The sequence below is a fragment of the Gorilla gorilla genome, chromosome 8 (genome assembly GCF_029281585.2).
Source record: "Gorilla gorilla gorilla isolate KB3781 chromosome 8, NHGRI_mGorGor1-v2.1_pri, whole genome shotgun sequence".
NCBI classification, from domain to species: domain Eukaryota; kingdom Metazoa; phylum Chordata; class Mammalia; order Primates; family Hominidae; genus Gorilla; species Gorilla gorilla.
The window spans coordinates 68,902,519-68,928,003 of record NC_073232.2 but is presented as its reverse complement, the minus strand read 5'-3'; the positions used below and the strand labels follow the sequence as shown (position 1 = coordinate 68,928,003).

Sequence of the window (25,485 nt, the reverse complement as noted above, 5' to 3'; positions counted from 1 at the left end):
CAGCAGAATTTCAGTGCTCAGCCGGAGTGACCCCCTTGAAAGCAAAGTCCACATTCAGCATGACCTTTTAATTATTTTCAAGAGTTGTGTAAATTTACAAAATGATAGGATTATGTGAACATTCTTTTAAAATTATTGAATTATTAAGAATTTTTTAGGCTGGGCAGGGTGGCTCATGCCTATAATTCCAGCACTTTGGGAGGCCGAGGTGGGTGGATCATTTGAGGTCAGGAGTTTGAGACCAGCCTGGCCAACGTGGTGAAACCCTGCCTCTACTAAAAATACAAAAATTAGCCAGGCATGATGTCGGGTGCCTGTAGTCCCAGCTACTTGGGAGGCTGAGGCAGGAAAATTGCTTGAACGCAGGAGGCAGAGGTTGCAGTGAGCCGAGATTGCACCACTGCACTGCAGACTGGGTAACAGAGCAATACTCTGTCTCAAAAAAAAAAAAAAAAAAAAGTTTTTGAGTGGAGGGAGGAGAGCAAGGGTTGAAAAACTAACTGTTGGGTACTCTGCCTACTACAGGAGACTCTACTTGGGTGATGATATGCGCATGTAACAAACCTGCACATCTACCCTCTGAATCTAAAATAAAAATCGAAATTTTTTTTTTTACATAATTTTTTAGGCCAGACACATTGGCTCAAGCCTGTAATCCCAGCATTCTGGGAGGCCAAGAAGAGTGGATCACTTGAGCCCAGGAGTTGGAGACCAGCCTGGTCAACATGGCAAATCCCCATCTCCACAAAAAAAATACAAAAATTAGCCAGGTGTGGTTGTGTGTGCCTGTAGTCCCAGCTACTCAGGAAGCTGAGGTGGGAGGATCACTTGTGCCCAGGGAGGTTGGGACTGCAGTGAGTCAAGATTGCACCACTGCACTCTAGCCTGGACGACAGAGTGAGACTGTCTCAAAACAAAAAAAAATAATAATAATTTTGTAGTGATTTAACATGTCTTTGGAAAGATGTGGTATTGAATCTTCTACAGTTTGTTACATATTCGATCGCTACGCACTCCTGCTAACTCATGTAGGGATATGTGACACAATTGGAAGAGATGATGAAACCGTCTTTGGGCATTGAAAGACTAAAGCAAATGAAGTTAAGAACAGAAGACTCATCATTAACTGGACTCTGAAAGAGATAACCAGAAAACAGCAGGAGACTAGAGTGATTAGTTCTTGACCTGGAGTGTTCTTACTTCTAAGTGGATGAAGAAGAACAAATTTGAAGGCTTAAGGCTTAAAGAAGCCTTTAAATTGACTATGGAGAAAGGGAGAATAATGCTCAAGAAAACTCATAGACCTCACCAGTACACAGTAAGACAAAAGTAAATTAGGAAAAAATAATGTCTGGGAGATAGTAGATATTCAGTATTTGTTTACTGGTGAATGGATGAGCCATTAGCAGTGAATTATGAATATGCTTGAGGTTTCTTGTGAGTCACCTGAGAAACGATTAATAAATGAGAACTTTTTATAACCCACACCCAGAGTATATAGATGATAATGGTGAGCGGAAAGTTGGAAAAAAGTTTAAAAGAGAACAGGCTATTGATATTTTTAGGTAGAGAGAAGAGGAAAAGTTCACCTCCTATTTGGCTTTTTTTTTTTTTTGAGACAGAGTCTTGCTCTTTCGCCCAGGCCGGAGTGCAGTGGTGCGATCTCGGCTCACTATAAGCTCCGCCTCCCGGGTTCAAGCCATTCTCCTGCCTCAAGCCATTCTCCTGCCTCAGCCTCCCGAGTAGCTGGGACTACAGGCGCCAGCCACCGCGCCCGGCTAATTTTTTGTATTTTTAGTAGAGACAGGGTTTCACCATGTTAGCCAGGATGGTCTCGATCTCCTGACCTCGTGATCTGCCCGCGTCGGCCTCCCAAAGTGCTGGGATTACAGGCGTGAGCCACTGTGCCCGGCCCCTATTTGGCTTTTCACTACGATCAGTTTAAAAGAAGACAGGGCAAGGAGAGAGGGCATGTTAGCTAGTTTCAAGTATTCGAAGGGATTTCTTCTAAAGGAGGTATTGAACTTATTTTGCCTCATTCCAGAGGATGGGGAAGGAAGGAAACATCACATGTTCAGCCAAATTAGCCAAGTAAACCTGCTCTCAGTTGCAGCCAGACATCCCTGCCCTTAGATTCTAGGAAAATAGTAAAGAAGACGAAGAACAAGACCTCAGTGTATCCTTTTACTACAAGTGACTGTAAATCAACTATAAAATTAGCCATGTTTGTAAATTAAAGTTATAATTTTGGCCCAATAATTTATAATATATCTGTTTGTTGTTTGTAGGAGTGGTTCTAATTAAAGCCCAGATTTCAGAGCTGGCATTTCCTATTACAGCAGCTCAGAAGATAGCTCTAAATGCTCACAGTTCTCTGAAGAGTATTTTTTCTTCTCTTCCCAACATCGTATATACTGGCTGTGCAAAATATGGATTGGAACTAGAAACAGATGAGAACAGGATCTACAAACAATGTTTTAGCTGCTTGCCATTTACTATGAAGAAAATATATTATAGGTAAGGCAACTAAGCAAGCCAATTTGATGGAAAATAATTATTATAGATCTGGAAAAATTAGTCTGTAAACCCTTACTTTCTAAAAAGAATTAAGTAGAGCTAGTCAAAGAGAATAAAATTTTCCCTGAGTGGTAGATAGCTATTTATGGAAGCAAAAATTACCCAGGAATCGTTATAGGAATTTCTTAAAGATAGGAATTTCTTAAAGCAGTAATTGGGAGATTTTATTGGCTTCAAACAGCTGTACCAAAGAAACATTTTCCTTGGTTTACTTTTTAACCAAAATCTAAATGCTCATAAATAACTCATTTTCCCACCTTAACATATAATTAGAATTTAAAGGCTAAAAGTATCATATGATCTCACCTCTGAGTTGTTGTGGAAGCTAGTAAGACATTTAAGCTGTTTTCCCACCTTTACCTTAGAAATTAAAGCTAGCAAATAAATGTTGTATGGTAAAACTGCTAATCAGCTCAGTGAAAAACACATTGTTTTTTGAATAATAGGTAGTCAAAAGGTCAGATTTTTTCTCTTTACCTTATAAATTACATGTGTTTACAAAATAGCACTCAGTGTTTTATGCTCCTTATGATTATTTCTAAATATTGCGGTATCTAAAAACTAAATTCAGATATATTCCACATGTTATCATGGCATACTTCAAGAAAAGTTATAGAAGCTTAATTTGTAAACGTTATTTCTCTTTACAGATATTATGTTTGTTATAAATAAGTGAATGAATTTTGCTATTACTGTGAAAGCTGCTTTTGTGGAAAAGAAGATTGAATTAAGATGTATGGTAGGCTGGGTGTGGTGGCTCACACCTGTAATCCCAGCACTTTGGGAGGCCGGGGTGGGGGATCGCTTGAGCTCAGGGGTTCAAGACCAGCCTGAGAAACATAGGGAAACCCTATCTCTACCAAAAAAAAAAAAAAGCTGGGCATGGTGACATAGGCCAGTAGTCCCAGCTGCTTGGGAGGCTGAGGCGGGAGGATTGTTTGAGCCCAGGAGATCGATTGTTACAGTGAGCTATGTTTGCACCACTGCACTCTAGCTTGTGCAACAGAGTGAGACCCTGTCTCAAAATCAAAACAAAAAAATGCATGGTATGTAACAAACAACATTGATTTATTAATAGTCAAGGCCCCTCAAAAGTATGTATAGGTGACTTATTTATATCATTCCAAATGTTTCTATTCAATATAAGCATTTATTGGACAAAAATGTTGCTCAATACTATTCCTTATGGGGAGGAGGGCCTTTGAATCTTTAGTTTACAAAATGACTGTTCAAGAGAAGGACTTCACAGATCAGTATCACCTGATTATGGCATAACTAGTATGAGGTATTTAAGATCTCTTCCCAAACTATACCACATTAAAGATGTAGTGCTAGTTTGTTGTCTTACTAGAATGTTGAATGGTCATGTTAAGGCAAGAATTATTATTTTTTATTTATTTAAAAGCCTTTTTTTTAAAATTTTTTGAGACAGAGTTTCGCTCTTGTTGCCCAGGCTGGAGTGCACTGGTGCGATGTCAGCTCATCACAACCTCTGCCTCCCAGGTTCAAGTGATTCTTCTGTCTCAGCCTCCCAAGTAGCTGGAATTACAGGCATGTGCCACCACGCCTGGCTAATTTTGTATTTTTATAGAGACAGGGTTTCTCCATGTTGGTCAGGCTGGTCTCGAACTCCTGACCTCAGGTGATCCACCCGTCTCAGCCTCCCAAAGTGCTGGAATTACAGGTGTGAGCCACCAAGCCCAGCCTAAAAGCCTTTAAATTGTTATTAGAGTCCAGATTATGTGGTTTCCTTGAAAAGAAAATATTGAAATTAACAAACTCCCTTCAAGTTATCAAGTATGTGACTCCAAAATCATCTACATAAATCAATCAGCAAACTGAATAAGAGAAAACTCTCATTGATTATTTTTCTAAGACTCAGTCAAATATTTATTAGGAATCCACGTATGTTCACATATCACATATGTCCTGTGGATGTTATACTAGTTGATCTAAGTAGACTTATTGTGCCCAAGAAGCTTGGTAGTCCATTTAAGAAACACTTAATGAACATTTGTGTGGCATAACAGTCCCAAACTATGAGTGGGTTGATCATATTTTGCATTGGTTGTAACTTGGAGCTGATTTTCCAATGGAAGCAACATTAGATATTGCATTGGAGTCTCATACGAGGCCACAGACATTTATTAAATTAACATGTAGATAGCATAGTTCCTGCTCTTCAAGCTATCGTAAAACTCAAATACCATTTTTAACAATGTTTCTACAGAATATTCAGATTTACATTTTTGGAATACAAGAAATACATTTATTTTTCTGTACTAGAAGCAAAAAACTCCAGCAAGTCAAACCACAATTAAGGCTCCTATTTAGGCAGCACTAGGAAATGTTTGGGTCTCTCAAGAGGTTGTAGTCAAGGTGTAGGCTGGGGCTGCAGTCATCTGAAGGCTTGACTGGGGCTGGAGGATTAATTTCCAAAGTGGCTCATTCATATGGCTGGCAAGTTGAGTTCCTCTTCACTTGGGTGTCTCCACGGGCTGCCTGAACGTTCTCACAAAGTGGAAGCTCATTTCCTCAGAGCAGGAAAGGCAAGAAAGAGAGTTCCAGGTGGAAGCCAGCCTTTTTGTGACCTAGACTCAGAAGTCATGTGGCATCACTTCTACCAAATTCTGTTCATCAGAAGTGAGTTTAGCTGTGCGTTGGAGAGTGGATTAGAATGAAGCTAGTGCAGAGAAGCGGTAAGAGGCTGTTGCCTTATTTTGGAGGGGAGATGATGGTGGCTTGACTAGAGAGGAAGTGGTAGGAATAAAAAGAAGTGGACAGATTTGAGAATGGTCGGAAAATAGTTTGCAAGATGTAGTGATTGGTAGGTAAAGAGAGAGCACAGGTACATTGCAAATCATTGAAAGTTGGGTGAACAATAAGATTATTTATTAAAACAAGTAATCTTGGGAGAAATGTTGATCATATTGAGCTTGAGTTCCTGAGAGGTAACAAGTTGGAAAGTGGTTAGATGTAAAGAAATGCAATTTGCAAGAGAAGTCTGGGCTAGGCTTATAAGGTTATCTATGGTGATTGAACTTTTCCTTGGTTTCTGCACCCTGTTTTGTTTTTCCTTCTTAATCTTCAGTGATTACCTCTCATAATGGATTATTCTTACTAGCCTATAAAGACACTCCCATATTTCTCTTATTAAAAAACAAACAAAATCATCCATTAACATTACATCTCCCTCTTATCCCTTCGTTTTTCTATTCTGTTTTATACCCAGCCAAACTTTGTTAAAGAGTTGTAAATATACTCTCTCTCCCCTATTATGTCTTCAGTTTCACTTCAGTTATTCCATTCTACTCCTACCATGCTGCAGAAGCTGCTTTTGTCAAAGTTACGCTTTTGATGTTGCCTGAGGCATGGATACTTCTTTCCTCGCTCTAACTGCTCTCAGTTATATTCAGCATGTCAGTCCACTTCCTCCTTCTTGAAACAGCCTCCTCCTTGCTTTCTAACCTGTCTCCCAGGCCCTTCTTTCTCAGCCTCTTCTACCCCCTCTTTAAATGCTGGGGTTAATCTTGAGCTCTTGTCTGTGTCCTTCCTCTTATTCTTTCTGTACCTTCTGCCTGGATGATCACAGCTGTTTTCGTATTTGTACTTAACATCTTCACCCTGATTTTCTCCTCCAGGCTCCAGTACTCAGGTATCAAATTCTTTGCTTGACGTCCATCTCACATTTAAACATACCCACAATAGACTCTTGTTTTTCCTAACCACACTTAAATCTAGTTCTCTTCATTTTTATACTTTCTGGAAAATGGCACACCATCTACCCAATTATTTAGGCTGGAAACCTGGGCACAATCGTTGCATCATTTTCTCTTCCCTACCTCCCCTATCTAATCTATTAGCAAGTCCTAGGAATTTTCATTCAGAAATATATCACAAATTCATCCACTTTTTTCCATCTCCACTGCTAACATCTTAGTCCAGTGTATCTCAGCAGGGTCATTGTTGACATTTTTCTCAGGACAGTTTCTCATTATGTACCATATCCCACATGCTGCGGGGCATGTGGCATCCCTGTTTACCTTCCCCTAGCTGAACCTCAATTACTGTGAAACCAAAATGGAAAGTCAGTGCCTGCTGGTCTGGAATCACTCAGGCCTCATCTGAGTCCCTACTACCTGTTGCGCAAACCAGCACACCAGCAGTCTCTTGGTGGGGCTCCTCCTGGCCTTGCCTCCTCCCCTTTATTCTCCACCCGTTGGCAGTGTGATTACCCTTTGCTTCACCCATCAGTTGTCTCCTTATGCTTGTTTCCTCTGCAGTCTCATCTGCTGCCACTCCCCTGTCTTCCAGCACTCTAGCCACGTGGCCTTCTTTCAATTCTTCAGACATTTTGATTTTTCTCCTTAGGATGTTCTCGAATGTCTTCCCTCTGTCTGACTCCACAAGGCTGGTTTCTTCATGTCTTAGATTAAATGCTGCTTTATCAGAGAGGCCTTTCCTAACCACCCTTCTTTATTTTCTGTTATAGTAGCCTGGGTGTGCTTACTGTAATTTGTAGTTGCATACTGTCTTTTCTAAAAAACATTTTTACTGAAGTTAAAATTCATATACCATCAAATTAATCTTCTGAAATGTACAATTCAACGGCTGTAGTATATTCCCAGGGCTGTGTAGCTATCACCACAACCAGTTAGGACATTTTCGTCACCCAGCCCTTTACAAAGCCTCATACTCATTAGCAGTCACTCTCCATTCCCCATGCCCCTCAACCCATGGCAACTACGAATCTGCTTTCTGTCTCTATAGATTTGCCTGTTCTAGATATTTTATATAAATATTATATAATATGTGATCTTTTGTGACTGGCTTCACTTAGCATGATGTTTTCAAGGTCCATCCATGTTGTAGCATGTATCACTACTTCATTCCTTTTTATTGCAAAATAATATTGTATTGTATGCATATACCACATTTTATTTATCCATTCATCAGTTGATGGACAATTGGGTTGTTTCTACTCTTTGGCTATTATGAATGATGCTGCTGTGAACATTTGTGTACAAGTTTTTGTGTGGATATGTGTGTTCATTTCTCTTGGGCATATATCTAGGAGTGGTGGAATTGCTGGGTCATATGGTAACTGTCTGTTTAACCTTTTGAGGAACTACCAGGCTGTTTTCCAAAATTGCTGCACAATTTTACATTCTCATCAGCAATATGAGGGTTGTAATTTCCCCATATTCTTGCCAGTACTTCTTATTCTGTTTTTCTTTTTGTTGCATGTGCTTTTGGGTCATATCTAAGAAAGGTGTCATTTCTAAGCCAAGTTTATGGAGATTTGCTCCCGTATTTTCTTCTAAGAGTTTAGTAGTTTTACCTCCTACATTTAGGTTTATTATCTACTTTGAGTTAAGTTTTGTATATGGGATAAGGAAGGGGTGTAATTTTATTTTTTGGCATGTGGATATCTAGTTGTCCCAGCGTGAATTTTTGAAAAGACTGTTCCATCCCTGTTTAGTCATCTTGGCACCACTGTTGAAAAGCTTATTTTCTTTCTTCTTCTTTTTGTAGAGATGAGGTCTCGTTGTGTTGCCCAGGCTGGTCTCAAACTCCTGGCCTCAAGCAGTCCTCCGCACCTTGGCATCCCAAAGCGCTGGGATTACAGGCATGAGCCACCGCGCACACCCAATTTCTTCCTATCCCTCTAAAGTTTTACGTTCCTTGAGTGACGGAACCAGATTTGTCTTTTTCACTAGTGGGTACCCAGCGCTTACCACAGTCCATGATAGATACTCAGTTTGTATTTGTTGAAATAAATAATGGAGGGAGAGAGAGGCTGAGGAAAGAGTGTAGAGTGAAAAGAGGAAGGAACATAGAGTCATCGTGTGAATAAAGGGGGAAGTGGGTTTTTAGGGGGAAAATCAGTAGTTATGTTTTAGCTCTGTTACATTAAATTCCCCCGCTAATGAGCCTGTTTCTGAATTCTGTTCTCAATTTATTTTTTAAAAATCAATGTAGTTATAAAATAGGTACCACATGCCATGGTTAAAATGCACACTACACAGGAGGTTACAAAACAAAGAGTGAAAGTCTCCTTCACCATCCAACCCTCTCCCACCAGTGCTGCTTCCATGCTGGTGAGAAGGTTTTTTGTATGTCCTTCCAGTGATTTATTATGTTCATCCCAGCACATGTGTATCCCTTTCTTTAGAAGCATGTGGACAGAAGAATATTGTTCATGTTGTTGTTCCCTAGAGTCTATCCTGGTGCTCCTTCCCTAATAGCACTTGCAAATGTTCTTCATTCTTTTTATCAGCTACATAGCATTAAGATGTAGGATGCACTGAAAATTGTTAATCCAGTTCCCTGTTTATTGATATGCAAAACAGTTTATTTCTGATAGGAAAGAATTCAGTTGAAAAAAGTAACTCGAAATTGTGATTGTGAAATATGTGATTATTATTTTTATTTTCATTTCTAAAAATAATTTATAAAACAGTTTAATATATTTTTATATTAGTATCTGAAATTTAAAAATGGATATAGAATAAATAAAATGTAGTAATTTATCATTTGAAGCTCTTGGGGAAAAAAAAAAAACTTTTTTTCCTTCTAGGATGTCACAGAACATCCTAGAGTTGTTTTAGGCATTAAAATTAATCCTGCATAAAAACCAAGTGCTTTTTGGAATTATTTTTCATTTAAGCATTTCTTTTATTTGAAAATCTTTTTGAAGGTCGTGTGTTGCTTACTCTTTTGTAGGCCAGCGTTAATGACCGCCGTTGATGGAAGACATGATGTTTGCATCCGTGTAGAATCAAAGCTGATAGAGAAGATTCTTCTCAACATTTCTGCAGACTGCCTCAACAGAGTGATAGGTAATATATCAGTGTACCATCAAGACGTTGTTTTATTCAGGAGTATAAATGGTATATCGGAACAGAAAGAGCACTGTACTTTAAATTAAGAGCTTTTCTGTCCATATGAAAACAGAAGGATAATTTAGCTTAAGTGAAATATAAGCCTATGTAAGTTAGAAGGTTGACTTGCTTTACACCTGTTAGTACATGAACAGCGGGAGGCACCTAATTTCTTCTTAACCTACATTTCCTGTTGGTAAGCAAAAACTATTTTACTTAACTCTAGTTTTATAAGAGTGAAGTCAATGAGTGTGTGACATAATATATATGAAGATAGTCCACTGTCAGTGGAATGGATTTGCAAGATCTTCAACCGTGATGTCTTAAGTTGTCAGTGGCTAAGAATAAAGCAAAGATAATATATTTGTCAGGTATTCAAACTCCATTCCTGTTCTCATTAGCCTCAGATCCTCTAAGCTGATGAGCTAATCTGGTTCTGTGATTGCTTTATCTTTCAATAGTAGATTGTTTTTCTTGTTTTTTTTTAGTTGGGGGTGTCTAGTAATTTTGGGTTGAATGCTGAACATTGCATATATTAAGTAGAACAGTACAAACTGAGGTAAATAGTATTTGTACCTGGAAACAGGCATGCCTCTTCTGGTCCTTTACTGGAGGTGAGGGGTGAGCAGGATGGTCAGTCTTGTCATAAGTTGAGTTGGATTCAGGTTTTGTTGTTTCTCTGGTTACCTTCAGGTCACCACTGGTTTCAAATTATCTTGTGCTTATGGTGGGAAGTGGTTCCCCAGTGTTCCTGCTCCACCATCAGCATAGCCCTCCACTCTGCACCTGGGCCTCAGAGAAAGTTTCTTTCCGTGTTCTTGCACCTCCCCAAGTTGCACAAGCTTTTGTTGGTTGTTATTTGGTGCATCCTAACCTGGTGGGCGGGAACAGGGTTGTTCCTCTTTGATTCTGGTCCAGCCACAGTCTTATACAGGATGTTGCATATGGCGCTTTCTTGGTAGCCCTGTCCCTTATGTGGCATGGCAGCTGAGCTCTGTCTTGTGCCTTTAGTGGGTCTTGTGTGGTCCTGGCCCTGCCCCAGCAGTAGGGGACCACTAATGGTCTTGACCCAGGGTGGTTTTTCAGTCCTCCCCCAGGATGGAGGGTTTTTTTTCCTTTTTTCTTTCCCCCATCTGTACTGGTTCCTCACCTGTACCCTGGGGCAACAGGATTTGGTATCCCTCCTCCAGCAATTGAAGGCTTTTGTTCCTTAAAGGGGAGGCCAGATGGTGCTTTGTGTTTTGTAGTTGGAAGCTTTCTCTGATGTCTTGCCCTGCCCCCAGTCTTATGAGCACCTGGTGGAGGTGAGACGTACTATGTGGAAGAGCCTGTGAGGATGCAGATGTTCCTTATGTTGCTGACACTGGCAGTTCATTGGCTTTTTGCAATTAATTTATTAATAAAAATTAATCACATTCTTCTTTCCTGCCTGTATGGAGGACCTGTCTTCTTCCCAAGGCCTACCCCAAGGAAACCTGTGCTCCTGTTCCATCTCCCTGGAGGCACCTGTCTCCTTATGTTTCAGTCTTTTTGACTGTTTTACAACCTTGGTTCTCATGTGTATTCAAGAAAATGATGATTTTACATTTATTCAGTTTTTTCCAGTAACTGTTAGGGTAGGAGCCACTTTTTCCAGCTTTCTGCATCTTAATTAGAAGCCTCTCTCCGTTTTTTTCCCCCATTTTCTTTATTTCATTTTTATTCTTTTGGCTATTTTTATTCCTTTTCTTAATGTTACTTATATATTTTCAGTGTTATCTCTTCTTTTTTTTTTTTTTTGAGATGGAGTTTTGCTCTTGTTGCCTAGCCTGGAGTGCTGTGGCACGATCTCAGTTCACCATAACCTCTGCCTCCTGGATTCAAGCAAGTCTCCTGCCTCAGTTTCCCAAGTAGCTGGGATTGCAGGCATGTGCCACCATGCCCGGCTAATTTTGTATTTTTAGTAGATATGGGGTTTCTCTATGTTAGTCAGCCTGGTCTTGAACTCCCAACCTCAGGTGAGCTGCCTGCCTCGGTCTCCCAAAGTGCTGGGATTACAGGCGTGAGCCGCTGTGTCCGGCCTATCTCTTCTTTTTTGCATAATGTAAATCAGTCTTTATCTCTTAGAGAAGCATCATTCTCATATCACATATACTTCAGTGTTTTGTCCATTCTTGAGACAATTAAAGTTGTACTTCTTGGCATTAATTAGATTGTGATCATAAGTCAAAATGTCATTGGCTATAAAGTGGTCATCAGACCATGCAGACTATTACTAATATTGGTTATGTTTTAGTTTATCGCAGTGAAAATACAAAATTTAAAAGTTATTGTAGAGAATTATCATACCCCCCAAAATATGTCATTGGTCCTCCAGGACTCTGTAGTCCCCATCCAAGAAAGACTGTGATAATTGTCAAGGGGTTAGTACGGTCTGAGCATGGTTGATGGTGCTCTGTCATTCTGGTATTGAACAACCTGCCAAATGTCTTGATTACATGTCCTAAAAAAGTGAGGGGAAGAGTGTAGGACAAATGCAAAATAACACATTTAGCTATACTTTTAGTATTTTTTATTATTGAGATTCAATATTTAAGTGACCAATTCAAGATTCTTTTATATAAAAAATGAATATATGCATAAGTAACTGTGATAAGAACTGTGGATGGATAAGAGCACTCTTCTGATGTACTGCAGCATAACCAGAACTGCTGTCGGTCTGAACGGTGTGTTATCTGGGCCTGTTTCTTGTGTCAGGGGGATCACATGCCATCACTCTGGAGTGCCTCAGTAGCTTGTAACTAGAAAGAGAAGGTATAGAAAGAATAGTTTACTTACCTGTTTATTTATTTAGAGACAGAGTCTTGCTCTATTGCCCAGGCTGGAGTGCAGTGGCACAATCTCAGCTCATTGCAACCTCCTGGGTTCAAGCAAATCTCCTGCCTCATTGAACCTCCTGGGTTCAAGCAAATCTCCTGCCTCAGCTTCCCGAGTAGCTGGGATTACAGGCATGTGCCACCATTCCCAGCTAATTTTTGTATTTTTAGTAGAGACAGGGTTTTACTGTGTTGGCCAGGCATGTTTCGAACTCCTGACCTCAAGTAATCCGGCCGCCTCTGTCTCCCAGAGTGCTGGGATTACAGGTGTGAGCCACCGCTACTGGCCGGGAGGAGAAATTTAAAATGGGTTTGAGACTTGAGGAACCAAAAGAAACAATGAAACCATTCAATGTGTGTGCTCCTGTCAAGCTAGCAGCGATCTTGAGAGCTCTGTGTTTTTCGTCTTCTGCAGTTCCTTCCTCAGAGATCACCTATGGGATGGTCGTGGCAGACCTGTTCCACTCCTTGTTGGCAGTCAGTGCAGAACCTTGTGTATTGAAGATTCAGAGCCTTTTTGTGTTAGATGAAAACAGCTATCCATTACAACAAGATTTCTCCCTCCTAGATTTTTATCCTGACATTGTAAAGCATGGAACCAATGCCCGTCTCTGAGGCCAGAGGAGGAAATTGCAGGCATTTCAAGGAAGAAGTACTGAAATGATTTGCCTTTTGAAATAAATGAATGACAGGGCTTTTGCTTTGGATTTTTTATGAAATATATTTTACAAAGAGAATTGCACTAGATATATAAATTAAAACTTTTTTCTAAGAAAATCCTGTGAGGTTTAAAAAGATTGTTTTTGTCTTTTGGTTTCTTCCTTTCTCCTGGAGAAATGATCTACCAGTCAAGGCAATATGTAGCAGATCCCTGGGAATTAAAGGTTTGCCCATTTGTTCACTGTATTTAGTCCTTGCTACATTCCAGGCATTGTACTAAGTATGGGGAACCACAGAGAAGACATTCCCTCAGAAACTGCTGCAGTGCTTTCGCTTATCCCTACCTAAAAAACCGTCAATGTGAAATCATTTCCTTGATTATAACTATAATGATAATGGATTAGTTTATATAAACCTATGTTTAGACAAGTTCAAGACAAGCGTGTCTTTCTATAAAAAGTATTGAAAATGAAGGAAATGAGATCATGTTTCAATTTATTAAAGCAGGGAAGAGCGTTCTGTGGTTAGTTCGTGTCTAGGATTTGAGTGCCTTACTGAATGTATTTACCAGCAAACATGTAGCAATCTGTTCTCTCATTGTGACTGTGGAAGAAGCTCATGTAAAATGATAGTCATTAATGAGGAAGTATGGCGTGGTACTTATTCTGTAAGTTCAGAGTATGCTGAGTGTTAATAGATTATCATATTGCCTGAAAATAAATTCATGATGACATGAACAAGCTTCTTTTACTCTGTGTATGTTTTTAAAAATTCCTTTGGTTCAGAGGTGGTTGTTGTTTTTTAACTTGGCTTCCCTAAGAATGAACCACAAGAGTTTTGTGATTCTTTCAAAAATAATATGCCAAAATGCCTTTGTGGGAGCACACACACACAAATGCATGTTTCTGTGGAGAAGGATCCATAGCTTTCAACAAATCCTCAGAGGGTTCTGTGACCAAGAAAGGTAAGAACAAGGCTTTAACTGATGAGTTTCTTTGTGGGGGAGATAAGGGAATTAGAGCAAATGATTGCCAAAGTTTTGTCTAGCGACTAATACGGTGGGTACAGAAAGAATTGACTCCATTTTGTATCTAGAGAGACTGGAATTCAAATAAAATCATTGGCTCCCTTCAATGATTCATTGAATGGGTGATGAACTTGAGCCTGTAGTTGACGCCTTCTAATCTGTGCTCTCTCAACTATAACCACACTAGGCGGAGATTTGGAATTCTGATATAAAATCTGCCCAGTCAATATAGGCCGACCAAGAGAGCTGTTCGCTTAAGTGTGCCCTTCCCCACTTTGTCCTCAAGTGGAGACCTAATCCCTACATCAACCAGAACGTAATCCCCAGGAACAGATGGCTCTTCACATCCTATTGGGAAGAAATCTTTAAACCATTTCAGATGAGTCAACAGATCACACCAACATCTCTTCACAGTTGTTGGTATGTATTTCATTAATTAACACATATTTCCAGGAGCCCTTATTTAGGTTGGGAACTGTTTCCTCCAGTCCTGAGGAATCTGAGCTATCTACAGAAGTTATGAGCTATTTAAGTGGGATCAGGATCAGCCCATTGCTCCTGCTATGGTCTGAATGTGTCCTCCCAAAATTCTTACGTTGAAACCTCATCTCTGATGGCATTCAGAAGTGGGGCATCTGGGAGGTGATTAGGTCATGAGGGCTCTGCCCTTGTGAATGGGATCAGTGCCCTTACGGAAGTGGCCCGAGGGAGCTTCTTTGTCCCCTTCTGCCACAGGATACAGCCAGAAGGTGTCATCTTTGAAGCAGAGAGCAAGCCCTCACTAGATTCTCAATTTTCTGGCACGTTGATCATCCCAGCCTTCAAACTGTAAAAAATAAGTTTCTGTTACTTATAAATTGCCCAGTCTGTTATTTTGTTATAGCACCCAGAACGGACTAAGACACCTTCTGTGTGTATTCTTTACCTGAGTTGACAAGTAAGTGTCTTTATTCTGTTATGTTTTCATAAAACTCAGTGGGGTAGCCAGAGTGTCATCCAGCAGTCCCATATCTGGCAGTCTTATGGTGGGCATTTCAGGGAGACCTCATTCTTCATCTTCTGATAGTTCAGCTTGCAGGGACAGCTCTCCTATTTTTAGAGAACTATTTTTATTTGTTAGTCACTTAGTTTCCCCAAAGGTATCCTTTTTCTAACAGCGTTAGAGGCATTCACCTTTCTCCCCACTAGTAAGATCTGTGCTGTTTCATTTTACATCTTTTTTTTTTTTTGGTTGGGGGAAAGGGGGCTGATCATCAAATAAGTTGACAACATTGGGTGCATGATCCACCCTGCAGACGTTCGCTGAATGTCTACCATGTGCTAGGCACTGGGAATGCAAAGACACAAATGTCTGCCTTCTGTAAGTTCACAGGCAAGCTGGTGAAGAAATATTTAAACAAAATTATATCAGCGCCAGGATTAAATCTGTGTGGAATACAGAGCCAAGGCAAAAGAGGTAACAGTAGGATGGGTTTGTTAGTCATGACTCTTGGTTGCAAGTGATAAAAACCCAACTCAGAGTAGCTTGAGCAAAAAAGGGGGACTTGATTGACTCACATAAATGAGGGTAGTACCAGCTTAAGGCACAGTTGAATCCATTGGCCTAAATTACCTGGTTACCCCAACTCCCTAATTTATCTTTCTTTCTTTCTTTCTTTTTTCTTTCTCTCTCCCTCCCTCTCTCTCTCTCTGTCTCTCTCATCAGAAGAGGTCTTTTACGCTGTTATTGCAAAAGCATAGATGTTTCTACAGAGTTTTGATAGGATAACATTTTCACAGTGATTATAAATTTACATCATCCCTAGAATTCTAAACTACTGGGATCTGAGGCCGTAAGTTGTTTAAGAGTATTCTGACATTACCTTAGATTCAGCAAAACTTGAATAGTTGATCATGCCTTTCTTAGAAGAAAATATCTGTAATTTCTCAGAACAATATAGAATGAGACAGAAAAACTAACCATCCCTATGTGTCTTATTTTAAGTGATATATTTGTATCCTGATGGGTTTCTAGGTGTTGGAACACAGGTCATGAATCATAGAACAATTAGAATAAAGTGTTCGTCTTTATCAGTAGCTTAATTCTGGCCCTTGATTTAATGTCAACAGGGGAGAAATGTGTGAGAGGGGATGAGGTTTGCCAATTAATTGTCATTATGTCTTTGGAGGTCTTGAACCTGATTTGTTATTAAGAAGTGAATTCTACCCACTTAAGGCATACATTTGCTAAAGGTGACCTCTCTGCTTCCACGTTGTTAAGAAATCGTGATTTTTTTCAAAACCATCATCGGCTTTACAGTTTTTGAGGAAAGATCTAGAAGCCTGTTAAAATGGACTTACCAGGCAGGGTTCAGCCCAGGAAACCCAAGCCACTCTGGGTATTCTAAACAGAGAGAGATTAATGTGGAATTCAGGTGTTTGCAAAGGTATTGGAAGGCTGGAGGAGCAGGCATCAGTCTGAGCTCCAGGAGGCTGCCACGTGAACGGTGGATTCATGAAAACATCACCATTGGCTGCAGTCTCAGACTGAGGATGCAGCTGCTGGCATCCCGGCAACTGACTCTCAAGCACATGGAAGCTGGGAGTTAGTTGCTGCTGCCCAAAACTCAGTCCCCACAGCTACACTTGCCAGGAACAGTAGCTTCAGGAAGACAGCCTGGATTTCACTCATCTTCCATATTGCACGTGTGTGTGTTTCATTGATGGAACATGATTCACACTGAGAGCTTTAGCTGCAAGAAAGTTTGGGAAATATGTCTTCTCTGAGGCTTTTGGTCTTTGCAGTTCAGGAGCAGTTAGGAGGTGGGACTGGTTGGTTGCAGAGTGAGCTGATTTACTGCACTTAGTCTAGCTTATTAAAGGATGAGCTTATAAACACCCCAGGTAATATCACAATACATAAGTGCTACCTAATTACTGTGTGGGTCTGTTACCAAGAACGTCTAAGTCAAGAAATTGAAGATTGTTTCCTTAAGATTCTGCATCCTAATGTAGAATCTTTCCTATTAGAGTATAAGTAAATTCTTTTGGTATGTTATTTAAGAATATTTGTGAATAGGCTTAATTAAACACCGTGTTAAGAAATTATAAACTTAAGGCCAGGCACAGTGGCTCATGGCTATAATCCCAGCACTCTGGGAGGCTGAGGCGGGCAGATCACTTGAGTTCAGGAGTTCGAGACCAGCCTGGCCAACATGGTGAAACCTCATCTCTACTAAAAATACAAAAGTTAGCCAGGCGTGGTGGTGCACACCTGTAATCCCAGCTACTTGGGAGGCTGAGGCAGGAGAATTGCTTGAACCTGGGAGGTGGAGCTTGCAGTGAGCTGAGATCATGCCAGTGTACTCTAGCCTGGGTGACAGAGTGAGACTCTGTTTAAAAAAAATATATATATATATATATAAACTTTAAAAAAAAGAACGTTTTCCTTTTAAACACGCATGTTCCTTGTTTTTTGTTTTGTTTTGTTTTGCCTTTTTTGAGAGACAGTCTTGCTCTGTCACCCAGGCTGGAGTACAGTGGCACAATTATGGCTCACTGTAGCCTCTACCTCCTGGGCGCAAGCAGTCCTTCCACCTCAGCCTCCCTGGTAGCTGGGACTATAAGTGCAGACCACAACAACTTATTTTTTATTTTTTGTAGAGACAGGGTCTTCCTACGTTGCCCAGGCTGGTCTTGAGCTCCTGGGCTCAATCGACCGTCTTTCCTTGGCCTCCCAAAGTGCTAGGACTATAGGCATGAGCCACTGCACCAGGCCGTTTCTTTTTTTTTTAAACTTTGGAAAATATGGATGAACGAAGTGAGAAAAGTAACCCTTCTGTTATTCTACCAACCAAAGCTAATTGCTGCCAACATTTTAATAGATATTCCTTCAGTTGTTCTATGCATGTATGATTTTATACGTGTGTCTACTTTAAAATATATAGTCTTTCAATGTTGCCCAGGCTGGACTCAAACTCCTGGGCTCAAGTGATCCATCACGTCAGCCTCCTGCATGTATCTACATCTTATTTTATTTTATTTTTAGAGACACTCTGTTAACCAGGTTGGAGTGCAGTGGTGTGATCATGGCTCACTGCAGCCTCAACCTCCCTGGGCTCAAGTGATCCTCCTGCCTCAGCCTCCTATGAGTAGCTGGGACTACAGGCATATGCCTCCATACCTGGATAATTTTTGTAGAGACATGTTTTTGCCATGTTGCCCAGGCTAGTCTAAACTCCTGGCCTCAAGTGATCCCCTTTGCCTCAGCCTCCCAAAGTGCTGGGATTACAGGTGTAGACTACCACGTCTGGCCAACATTCTCATTGATAGTCTTTGCACACATCTTTCATTCCTTCTGGGAATTTATTCTAAGAAAATAGAATTTTGGGGTCAAAGTACTTGTATGTATGTATCTGTACCAGGAAAAAAGCAGAAATTCCAGTATCAACAGATAACGAGAGCCAAGCAAGGTGGTACATGCCTGTAGTCCCAGCTACTCAGGAGGCTGAGGCGGGAGGATTGTGTGGCATGAGCCCAGGAGTTAGAGGCTACAGTGAGCTATGATTGCACCACTGTACTCCAGCCTGGGCAATAGAGCAAGACCCTGTCTCTGAAAAAACAAAACAAAACAGATAACCATTGTTACTATTTTGTTGAACATTTTCCAGATACCCTGATAGAAGACAGATCTGTGCGTGCACATACACAATTTTACATAAATGGGACCATTCCATATAGGCCAATACCTAGTGTGTACTTTTTTTACTCCACAATTTGCCATATACGTCTTTCCAAATCAATCAACATAGATTAAATCATATCAACTACACAGGATTCCATCATCTGTGTGTGCTCTTGAATCCTACTTTTAAAATGTTCTCAGAAAGGTTATCCTGAAATATATTCCTATCAGACGTTTTCCACACTCTAAACTGAATGGCATAAGTAAAAGACTAGTTGTTAGGTTTAAAAAAGGTTATTTGTTTTAACTGGAATTTTTTTTTTTGAGGTTTTCTTTTTCTTTTTTCTTTTTCTTTTTTTTTGAGACACAGTTTCACTCTGTCACCCAGGCTGGAGTGCAGTGGTGCGATCTTGGCTCACTGCAACATCTGCCTCCTGGGTTCAAGCGATTCTCCTGCCTCAGCCTCCTGAGTAGCTGGGATTACAGGTGCGCACCACCATGCCCAGCTAGTTTTTGTATTTTTAGTAGAGACAGGATTTTGCCATGTTGGCCAGGCTAGTCTTGAACTTCTGGCCTCAAGTGATCTGCCTGCCTCAGCCTCCCAAAGTACTGAGACTACAGGTGTGAACCACTGCGCCCAGCCTTAATTGAATTATTTTATTGCTAAAGTGATTGTACATTTGTTTCATATGCTTATCAGTCATTTGCAGTTTGCTTTTTCATATTTTACCTTAGACCATTTTTATTTGGGAGAAGACTTTTATTAAATTAGTATGTTCTCCTTATAAAGTTAGTAATTTTTAACATGTGTTGCAGACATTTTTCCCAAGCTTGTTATATATGTTTTGACATGCAGAAATCATAAATATTTACGTGGATCAACCCATCAATCTTTTTCTTTATTGTTTCTAGATTTTATGACATGCCTAGATAGCTTCTTTTCTACTATAAGATTATACACATTTTCTTCAAAAAATTTTTTGAAACATTTATGATTGTTATATTTGTATTTAAATCTTTAATTATCTAAAATTTAGTGCATGGTATGAATGGATCTAACTGATTCATTTTCCTAAAATGGTCAGCTGGTTGTCCCAACACTATTGATTTCTTTCTTTCCCATCAGTGACGTAGATGTGATCTTTATTATAATATGAAATTATTATTCCTGCTAGCGTTACCTGTGGACTTTCTAGTCTGTTTTGTTGTTCTATATTTATTGCTGAGCCAGAACCATACAGTTAGAATTATTATAACTTTACATCTGATAAGAAAAGTACCCCCATATTTTTCTTCATTAAAATTGTTTTTCTTAGACATCTTTGCCCATCTGTTCTTTTTTATTCCCCATTAAGAGTATATGTTGCAGTGTTTTTTAGTATATTCAGAGTGTGTGACCATCAGCACACTCAATTTTGGAACATTTCATCACCCCCAAAAGAATCATCCGTAGTTACATTAACTATACCACCCCACAGCTCTTCCTTAAGAGGAGCTAACAGTCGCTCCTCCATACCCACCCCCTTTCCCCCAACCCTAGGTAACCACTCTTCTACTTAGTGGCTGTATAGATTTCACTATTCTGACATTTCACATGAATGGAATCATACAATATGTGGTCCTTTGTAACTGATTTCTTTCACTTGGTATAGTGTTTTCAAGGTTCACACATGTAGCATGTATCACTACTTCATTGTTTTTATTGCCAAATAATATTCCATTGTATGGAGATACCACATTTTATGTATCTATTCATCAGTTGATGGACAACTGAGTTTTTCCCACTTTTTGGCTATTTTTAATTATACTATCATGAACATTTGTGTGCAAGTCTTTGTGTGGATGCATATTTTCATTTCTCTTGGGTATGTACCCAGGAGTGGAATTGCTGGGTTGTATGGTTTAACCGTTTGAGGAACTGCCAAACTTTTCTAATGCAGATGCACTATTTTACATTCCCATGAGAATGCATTGGAGTTCTGATTTCTCCACATCCTCACCAGCACTTTTTATTATTATCTGACTTTTTGATTATAGCCATCCTAGTGGGCATGCCATCTGTTCTTGAGATAAGTTTAGAATCATTTTTATCCCATTGATATTTTTAATGAGATTGCTTTGAATTTATGGATCATTTGGACATGTTTTCAGTGGTTAAGGCTTACTATTTAAGAAGAGCATGCTTTTTCAATTAATAAAGTATTCTTTAATGTTCCTTAGCTTTAGCTTTATTTAGCAGTCCACATTTAAAGGGTATTAACTATGGAAAAATTTTTTTTTTTTTTGATACAGGGTCTCACTCTGTTGCCCAGGCTGGAGTGAAGTGGTATGATCTCAGCTCACTGCAACCTCTGCCTCTCAGGCTCAAGCTATCCTCCCACCTCAGCCTCCTTGGTAACTGGAGCTACAGGCATGTGCCACCACACCTGGATAATTTTTGTATTTTTTGTAGAGATGGAGTTTTGCCATGTTGCCCAGGCTGGTCTGGAACTCCTGGGTTCAAGCAATCCACCTGCCTCAGCCTCCTAAAGTGCTTGGATTACAGGTATGAGCCATCAGCCAGTTTTTTTGTTTTTTTAAATCATTGATTTCAACTATGCTCTGTTGAATCCCTTTTCCATCCCCTCATGTCTCACATGCCTCACATAACTTCCCAGGCATTGTGTTTTAGAAAGTCTGGTATTGTTTAAATTCCAACCTCATTTTGCTCTTCTCCAGAGCATGTCCAGCTAGTCACTAAAGGGACTTGGAATGGGGAGGAGATAGGTGCACTCTTCCTTTCCTTTGACTCCAGCTGTTGGAGCTGGAGGGAGGGCGTGAACTGGCACCGAGGTGAATTCTCCCCATTCCTTCCCAGCTTCCTGAGGCCTAGCTCCTCCAGTGAGCTGGGGAGGGAGAAAAGAAGGAAAGGGGACAGTGGTACTTACCAGGCAGCTACCACTGTGGTCCTCTCCTTTGATGGACTCCGCTTTTCTAGCCAGTACTTAACTGCTGATACCTTCTGTGCAGCAGGCGTTGAGTACTCCTCTTTCTGGGGTCCATGTGAGAGTTCTTTCAGAGCTCACTCTTCTATGTACTCTATGTACTCACTCTATCATATGTACACAGTTGTTTTCATGGGAGATGCAGCTCTGTCTGGTCTTTCCTGCCCCCTCCACTCTCTCCAACTGTACCTCCTTTCTCCATCTTGCAATCTCTCTCTGATTCACTTCACTCGTGCTCAGACAGGCATGGAGAGCAGGTCAGCAAATTCTTCACACTATCAGACTTTAGACAAGCTAAGGAATTGTCCTTCTCTGCATATTGTATATAGCACAGTTTGATTTATGTAACATCCTAATCATACTGTCTGGAAGAATCTTAGCAAAATGATATTATTCCCCCACATGGGGAATTAGGGCTTGATTTTACCTTCTTTATTATAATTATTTTTACTTGATCAAATTACTAGGAAATATTCCCCCACTTCTAAAGAATACAATTTCCCTGTGTTAGAAAGATCAGTTCCGGTGTGGTGGCTCACTCCCATAATCCCTGTACCTTGGGAGCCTGAGACGGGAGGATTGCTTGAGGCCAGGAATTGGAGACCAGCCTGGACAACATAGCAAGATCTTGTCTCTATAAAACACTAAAAAAAAAAAAAAAAAATTAGCCAGGCATGGTGACACACACTACTCAGGAGACTGAGGCAGGAAGATCACTTGAGCCCGGGAGTTTGAGGCTGCAGTGAGCTATGATCTGCCACTACACTCCAGCCTGGATGACAAAGCGAGACCCTGTCTCTAAAAAAATAAAAACAACAACAAACATACATAAATAAAAAGATCACACCCAAATAATAGAAAAAGATGATATGGTTTTGGTCCCCAAAACTGACATCACGTAGGAGATGTTGGAACTTTGTGGGTGGGAGCCAAGCCCATGCTGGTGCCCCTTCTCTAGGTCACGTCTATACTGCTTGTTTGGATTCCTTGGCAAAAACTGATTATGCAAAGACAGTAGGATGCCTGACTCAAATTGGGTCAATCAGATCCTTTTTCTTGTAATTTAAAAAAAAATTGCATGAAAACGTATAGTTAAATGCACAGGTCTTAAGTGTACAATTTAGAGTTTTGACAAATATATACATTCATGTAACTGAACCCCAAACAAGATATGGAGCATTTCCATCACCCTAGAATTTTCGTTCATCTCCACTTCCAGTCAGTCTCCATCCATGATGGCCAACCACTATTCTGATTTCTATCACTATACACTAGTTTGATCTGTGTTTGGACTTCATGTAAATGAAATCATACAGTATATATTCCTTTGTAACTGGCTTTTTTTAACCTAAGAATGTTTTTCAGGCTTATCCATATTTTTATGTGAATCAGCAGTTTATTCTTTTTTATTGTTCAGTAATATATCAATGTGTGAATATATTATCCATTCGCCTGTTGAAGGTCATTTGAGTTCTTCCCAGTTTCGAACTATTATGAATAAAGCTGCTAAAAACATTTTTAAAACAAGTCTTGTTGTGGACATAAGTTTTTGTTGGGGCAGGGATTTAAATAGCTAGGACTGAGATTGTCAGTTTATTGGATAGGTATATATTTAACTTGAGAAGAATCTGCCAAACAGTGCTCCAAAGTTGTGCAATTTTACACTCTCCACAGCCAAAACGGAGGCTTCCAGTTGTTGTACATCCTTGCCAACATTTGAGATGTCAGTCATTTTCACTGTAGCCATTCTAGAGGCTGTAAAGTGGAACCTCCTGGTTTTGGTTTCTCTTTCACTGATGACTAATGATGCACAACTTTTCATGTGCTCATTGGCCATTTGTATACCTTCATTTGTGAAGTGTCTCTCAAGTCCTCTGCACATTTATCTTATTGGGTTGTTTGTCTTTTTACTGATCAGACATAGGTATTCTAGATAAAAGTCAGATATATGTATTATTGATATTTCAAAGCATTTTGTTCAGCAGTAGAAATGCTGGCTATATGATTTGAGAATAAAAATACGTATGTAATCATAACAATAAGTCTTAAATAAATTAAAATGTCACTATTTTGAATAACTAGAATATATATTAAGAAAAATAATCCCAGGAAATAAAAAATATGCTAGTAATATATTAATTACACATAACAAATTTACAAAATTATATTACCATATAACAGTAATACATAATTCTAAATAAAAATAATCATGCTCACAGATAAAACCAAAAACTTTAAGAGCTTAATTTATTGAAAGGAAATGATTTAAATATCATGAGGGAAATAAAAGGAGACAAGAATTAGTGGAACACTCTACTGTGCTCCTGCTGTTTGGGAAGATGTACTATACAGAGTTAATTCAACAATAAACAAAGTCCCTGAGGGATGGCCTATACAAGTTGACAAGTTGATTTAAAAATTAATTGAGGGAATTAAACAGAAATGTAAATATTCCAATAACCATCGAATTATACATTTTAAATGGATGAATCACATATGTGAATTATATCTCAATAAAACGATTATAAAAAAAGAATAAACAGGGAATTTTTTTTTTTTTTTTTGAGACAGAATTTTGCTCTTGTTGCCCAGGCTGGAGTGCAATGGCACGATCTTGGCTCACCGCAACCTCCACCTCTCAGGTTCAAGCAATTCTTCTGCCTCAGCCTCCCGAGTAGCTGGGATTACAGGCATGCGCCTCCATGCCTGGCTAATTTTGTATTTTTAATAGAGATGGGGTTTCTCCATGTTGGCCAGACTGGTCTCAGACTCCCAGGCTTAGGTGAGCCTCTCGCCTCGCTCTCCCAAAGTGCTGGGATTACAGGCATGAGCCACTGCGCCTGGCCTAACAGGGAAATATTTTTCAAGTTAAAGCAAAAAAACAAGGTAAGCCAAGTAAAACTATATAAAAATATATGATTTTGGTGTTTACGGCGCATTGGGTAAAAAATCTTACTCAGAAACAGTATGTAAAATATTTCATTTTTAGAAAACCATACATTAAATCAATGGAGAGTGGCCAAAAAATTTTAACACTGTTTATCTCAAGGAGCTACAACTATCGTAAATATTTTCCTTAATAATGAAATGTGGAAACATTTCTGAGAACAGAAATAAGACGAAGATGTCCATTATCATCACTTGTATTCAATACTTTCCTGGTATTCCTAACAAGAGTAATAAGGCAAAAAAGTTGAAATAAAAATACTAAGATTGGACCTAAGATACAAAACTATGTATGTATATTAACAACTCAAAAGAATCCAGAGACAAGTTATTAGAATTAGTGAGTTTAGCATGACTGAATAAATGGTCAAAATAGGAAAACAAATTTTATTTCTGTATACCAGCAAGAGTTAGAAAATAAAACATTTTAAAACAATACCATTTATGGTAGCATAAAAATTCAAATGTCTGGGGAAAAATTTAATGAAAGATGTCCATGACACTTTAAATATTATTTAGAGAAATGAGAGAAGAGGTAAATAAACAGAAGTACATACCATGTGAACTGATTAGATGACCCAGTATTTTAAAGATGTCAATTCTCCCCTGAATTGACTTATAAACTCAATGCAACCCTGGGCGCAGTGGCTCACGCCTGTAATCCCAGCACTTTGGGAGGCTGAGGCGGACAGATCACGAGGTCAGGAGATAGAGACCATCCTGGTTGACACGGTGAAACCCCGTCTCTACTAAAAAAAAAAAAAAAAAAAATTAGCCGGGCGTGGTGGCGGGCGCCTGTAGTCCCAGCTACTCGTGAGGCTGAGGCAGGAGAATGGCGTGAACCCGGGAGGCGGAGCTTGCAGTGAGCCAAGATCAGGCCACTGCACTC

General features: G+C 39.6%; 1 protein-coding gene and 1 long non-coding RNA gene across 2 annotated transcripts in view; one reads left to right on the top strand and one right to left on the bottom strand.

Annotated features, from left to right (window-relative positions):
* The window catches only part of LOC115935989 (shieldin complex subunit 2-like), a 48,628-nt gene extending 34,911 nt beyond the window's left edge, over nt 1-13,717 (top strand). The window contains exons 6-8 of the mRNA XM_055353076.2: nt 2,289-2,517; nt 9,304-9,419; nt 12,732-13,717. Of these exons, the coding sequence (XP_055209051.1) occupies nt 2,289-2,517; nt 9,304-9,419; nt 12,732-12,931 (545 nt within the window). The 3' untranslated portion in view covers nt 12,932-13,717. The remainder of the gene's footprint in view (nt 1-2,288; nt 2,518-9,303; nt 9,420-12,731) is intronic.
* LOC129525005 (uncharacterized) lies at nt 11,996-25,226 on the bottom strand. Its single transcript, XR_008669031.2, has 5 exons — nt 25,154-25,226; nt 21,594-21,933; nt 16,344-16,735; nt 14,929-15,092; nt 11,996-12,241 (listed from the first exon to the last, which is right to left on the bottom strand). It is a non-coding gene; the product is annotated as an uncharacterized lncRNA (long non-coding RNA).
* Between the last annotated feature and the right edge of the window lie 259 nt (nt 25,227-25,485).